Genomic DNA, 5,479 nt, shown 5'->3' on the forward strand with positions numbered 1-5,479 from the left:
AAATTAGCCCCTAAGTTTTGAAAAATAATGGTTTAAACCAATATTTGATATAAAGCATTGGTTTAACCCCTAATTCTTGAAAAATCAATAGTTTAAACCAATAATTTCTGACCAATCATTGGTTTAAACCCCTAAATCTTGAATATTAAATGGTTTAAATCAATAATTTTTTACAAATCATTTGTTTAAACCCCTTCTATTTCAGAAATCAGCCCCTAAGTTTTGAAAAATAATGGTTTAAACCAATATTTGATATAAAGCATTGGTTTAAACCCCTAATTTTTGAAAAATCAATAGTTTAAACCGATAATTTCTGACCAATCATTGGTTTAAACCCCTAAATCTTGAATAATAAATAGTTTAAATCAATAATTTTGACAAATTATTTACTTAAACCCCTTCTATTTCGGAAATCAGCCCCTAAGTTTTGAAAAATAATGGTTTAAACCAATATTTGATATAAAGCATTGGTTTAAACCCCTAATTCTTGAAAAATCAATAGTTTAAACCAATAATTTCTGAGCAATCATTGGTTTAAACCCCTAAATCTTGAATAATAAATGGTTTAAATCAATAATTTTTGATAAATCATTTGTTTAAACCCCTTCTATTTCGGAAATCAGCCCCTAAGTTTTGAAAAATATTGGTTTAAACCAATATTTGATATAAAGCATTGGTTTAAACCCCTAAATCTTGAAAAATCAATAGTTTAAAGCAATAATTTTTGAGCAATCATTGGTTTAAACCCTTAAATCTTGAATAATAAATGGTTTAAATCAATAATTTTTGAGAAATCATTTGTTTAAACCCTTTCTAGTTTTGAAATCAGCTCCTAAGTTTTGAAAAACAATGGTTTAAACCAATATTTGATATATAGCATTTGTTTAAACCCCTAAATCTTGAAAAATCAATAGTTTAAACCAAAAATTGATCAAAAATCATTATTTTAAACCCGAAATATTTGAGAAATTAGTTGGTTTAAATCATTTGTTAACTTTTTTTCATCACATTATGTTTGAACAGGTCCAAATCTAATTTAGTGGATTTGATTCCATCTTTTCCTGCTAGTGATCATCTCATCAAACCATGGTAATGCCTCCGTTATTCTTTTAAGCCTTGTATTTTTTAAAATGTTGTATATATCTAATAATGGTTTGTTTTGCAGGCGTCTTATGCTACGTCGAGATGTTGCCCCTCTAAGTTTGACGACTTCTTCAGGTCCCTTGAGTTGAGGAAAGCACATACCGATATGCTAAAGAGCGGCCCATTTGGGGCCTTGCTTAATTTGGAAGGTCTGAAATTGCACAAGGCAATAGTGACCGTCCTCGTGCGATCTTGGATACCCAAGTCTAGGGCATTTAAAATAGGTGGCATATTACTCCCCTTTGAGGTCAGGGATTTAGCATTGGCATTGAGCCTAAGCCTTATAGGAGGTAGAATACGAATAGACTGGCATTTGACAGAGGAGGTCGAAGGTTGGAGGTTTTCCGGTGCTTGGGCGAGATTTGGTGAGATTGCAGATGTTATAAGGGCGGAGTCCAGATCGGATGAGATTGCATCGGTCCACGCAACAGTGAGACATGTCTTGCTGCTTCTGTGCTGCTCTGTGCTTTTTGCCAGAGCTGACCCTGTGGATCATAGGACGAAATCCTGCCTCTTCCCCTACTTAGGAGCAGAGACTGTGGGAAGAATTGCTTGGGCATACCCTGTCTACGACTTCCTGGTAGAGTCATTGGATTCATATTCCAAAAACGGAAATACAGGATATATCACCGGATGCGCTATTGTGCTACAGGTGAAGAGTACATATATTATATACATGATTACTCTTTTGTAAGTTTGGTTTTTTGTTCTCTAAAGGCTGACTGTCTGTCTTCATTCCAGGTGTAGCTCTTTGAGCATACTACCTTGTGGGCACCTTCAGCTCTAGATGCACATCCACGCCTATTAAAGTGGATCACAGGGATCGATACACGGAGGAGTGACCATGCAGCCCTTATCAGACAGATCCGTGATGGGAGGCTAAAGAAGACCCAGGTTAGACCTAGAGCTTCTGTACTCCCCTAGTACTCACTTCTTCTAACCGAGATTAACTATTCGATTTCAGGTTGTGAGGTGCCTACTACCTCTTCCTCGAGAAGAGGGCCTGCTATCTTTCACGGCAGATGAGGCTGATACTCTGATGGGAGAGGTAACGAACATCACTCTCTTTGTTGCATAGGGTCGTTATAGTCAAGTTATCTAAATTTTCTCTATTGTTGATAACTTTATAAGAAAGAAGCTTCTGCGACCGCCCCAACAGTTGAGGAATGCCTCCAAGACATTCAGATTTTAGAGAAAGAAACGATAGCGTCTCTGAGTGATATGTTACTTAAGGTACTGAATTTTAAGTCTATTTTCAATTACTATAGAGTACATTCTCTGGGTGATATGTTACTAATTTTTCATTTCCACTTTTCAGAGGAGCATACCTTTTAAGGGGAGGACAGGGAGAAAAAGAGATGTTGATAGGAAAGTGAAGGAAGGCCATGTGTCTATAAGCAAGGCTGATTTGATTTGTTAGTGGAGAGGGTTAGAGAACTTGAAGGGAGGTCGGTACGACATGAAAATGAAATAGCTGAGCTTAAGAGGATCATTGCCTTGGGTGGAATGGAGGCCGAATCGCAGGATGAAGGAAAAGGGGAGATGATGGGAGGGAATGACCGAAGGGTGGTAGTCATCCCCAGCCAGGATTCCTTGGAGGAGGAAATAAAACGGAATGTGATTTCCATCCCCGACAGTTCACTGAAACCTGTGGCAAAAGTGATTTGGAGTATTGAGAGAGGAGTGAAGCTGCGTTTGAGGAAAAGTAAACCCTCTCAATACACTAGTTCGCCGTATACGGCTTTGGGGACTAAGAAGGTCAATGATAAAGCATTGCTGGTGGTAGAGCCGCAATGCCATCGGTTGCTCCCAAAGCTTCTTGCGCTTCCCCCAAGGTAAATTGGATTGAAGCCCTTTTGCAATATAGTTATCTAGCCTTTGTAAATCCTAAACTATCAGGTGTTTTGCAGCGAACGAGTTATACAGGTCAACGACGAGTTCCTGTGTGCCGAGGACTTGCTTATCCATAACAACCCCATAGAGTGGTTAAGTTCTCCGGTAAATAATTTGGTTATTTATTCTAGAGTTGAATTCTTTCACCATCGATATTTGTCTCAAATCTCTATATGTTATTTTACGTAGGTTATGAATGTATACGCCGAATATCTAAACGTCCGGGACGAAAATAAAAGAAAGCCTGGAGAAAGAGCCTGTGTGGCCATTAGTACCTTCATCTATGTAAGAATAGATAGTATTTCATTCCCAATCATTTTCTTTATAGGTGGTTGTTCACAAGGTTCGAATTTGTTTTGCTCACTCCATTAACTTCTCTTGTATTATTTTTTAAGGATTGTCTAACTAGCAAAGACTACACTGGCTCCGATAGTCTTATGAAGTTTGTGAAATGCTTAAACGAGTACCCGTCGGATACCCTAAAAAGAGTCTTATTCCCGGTGCATGTCCCTCAGCATTGGATTCTCCTGGTTGTCGATATGGTGGATGAGAAGTTCTACATCTTCAACTCCTTGAGAGAGCAGATCTACTATAGAGATGTTGTACCATTGGTGAGTTCGGGTCCCACTTTCCTTGGTTATATTTCAATGTATATAAAATCCTTACCTTGTATGGATTGTTTTATAGATACGATACCTTGAACGGCTATACTTAAGTATGTGGGATTTGGATGTAAGCAAGTTTACAGTGGTGGAAGTCGAGAAGAGGCCCTTACAACTCAACAGGTAATAAATTTCACTTAAAATCAGTTTGGAAGTTTAAATTAATTGTGGAAGAGCGTGGTCGATGATGTGTTGTTGTTTTGCAGCAATGATTGCGGGCTATTTGTGCTTAAGGAGATGGACTGCCTGGCACGTGACGTTCCGGCAGAGTTCAGTCAGGCAGATATAGAGCCGATGAGAGGACAATTGTTGGAGGATTTCTTAGAAGGCCGGTGTGGCACAGTTTTGAACTTGTAGGAGTTGATGAACAGACAGGCTTGGCGAGGTTGAATTCCATTTCAAATGTAGGCTTGTAAGAAACAATCTCCTTGTAATGTTTATATGTGGGTAAAGGCTGGGAACATTGTATTTGGTTTGTCTTTTTGTACCAACAACCAGAAAATGCTGTTGTAAATAAGATAGGCTTTACATGGATATGTAAGTGGTACACATTCCAACACGAAAACATCTCTGTTGTTCTATATGTGGATCTTATCAAATACATGGATGATGGTTTGTACTCTATAAATTTGTTTAAGATTTTGAGATCCAATGTAAGCCGAAAATTGATTACTTCAGTCGAAGTTATAAAAGTAAATTTGTGGCCAATAATCAGTTTTCAACCCAGACTCGGTTGGGGAAACTGGAAAGTAAAAAAATAAAAAACCAACGTCCAAACAGATGAAGCGGAATTCCGACGAAATTCTCGAAATTCCGAGAAAAGCTTCGGAATTCCGCAATAGCCATATACAAAACCCCAACAGATGAATATGTTACTGCGGAATTCTGCGAAATTCTCGGAATTCCGAGTTTTTCTCTCGGAATTCCGCAGTGACCCAATTACGCAAAAAAAAGGGTGTCGGAATTCCGAATTATTTTTTCGGAATTCCGAGAGTCGGCCCAGGCGCGCTTAATGTCTGGACCGACTCCTTCAACTCATTTTAATTTCTTTCTCCCTTTTTCTCCTCCATCTCAAAAACCTCATTTGTTTTTGTTTTTTTTCCCTAAATCCTCCATCCATCCTCCCTCCATCCTCGGTCCCCTTCTTCCTTAGCAAACCCTACATTTCTCTCCTAAACCCTACCCACACCATTTTTCTTGAAACCCTTTCCCCTTTCTCTCATTTTTCCATCTTTTAGGTGTCCATTCCTCTTCTTTTCCCCAATCTCTCCTCTCCATCCTACATCCAACCCGTTTTTCTTCCTGCTCTCCCCTTCTTTCATCATATTCTTCCATTTAGGGCTTCAAATCCATCTTTTTCTCTCTTTTTGTTCCTTCTCTTCAAACCCTAATTTTCCAACCATGCCTAGAACGAAAAATCCAAACCCTGGCAGTTCCTCCGGCGGGCGAGACGATGAAGGACCATCAAGAAAGAAAGCCAAGGCTAAAGCTCCGGTTCCGGAAACGGAGCTTATTTCCGATTCATACTTCTCCTCCGCCCAAGCCAAGAAGACATGGCCAAAACTGGCTAATCGGGGCATCCTCACCGGCCGATTCATTGAGCCCGATGTTCTCCACCATTTCGACCTTCAAGCGCGATTTGAAGCCGTTGGGTGGACCCAATTTCTTCATCTCCACGAGCTTGTCTACCCTCGGTTAGTTCGTCTTTTCTATACCAATCTCACTATCAGTCCCTCTTACTTCCGAATTGAATCTCGTGTCAAGAACACCCCCATCAAACT

General features: G+C 39.4%; 1 protein-coding gene across 1 annotated transcript; it reads left to right on the top strand.

The window, feature by feature from the left end:
* The first annotated feature begins 2,649 nt into the window (after positions 1-2,649).
* Positions 2,650-4,055, top strand: LOC143889001 (putative ubiquitin-like-specific protease 1B). Its single transcript, XM_077393363.1, has 6 exons — positions 2,650-2,978; positions 3,054-3,141; positions 3,226-3,321; positions 3,432-3,647; positions 3,724-3,821; positions 3,905-4,055. Exons 1-6 carry the CDS (start codon positions 2,650-2,652, stop codon positions 4,053-4,055), a joined length of 978 nt encoding a protein of 325 aa, XP_077249478.1.
* Positions 4,056-5,479: the final 1,424 nt, after the last annotated feature.

Source organism: Tasmannia lanceolata, unplaced genomic scaffold (genome assembly GCF_043159265.1).
Source record: "Tasmannia lanceolata isolate RefF3 unplaced genomic scaffold, GAP_Taslan_0.1 ptg000002l, whole genome shotgun sequence".
Classification (NCBI taxonomy): domain Eukaryota; kingdom Viridiplantae; phylum Streptophyta; class Magnoliopsida; order Canellales; family Winteraceae; genus Tasmannia; species Tasmannia lanceolata.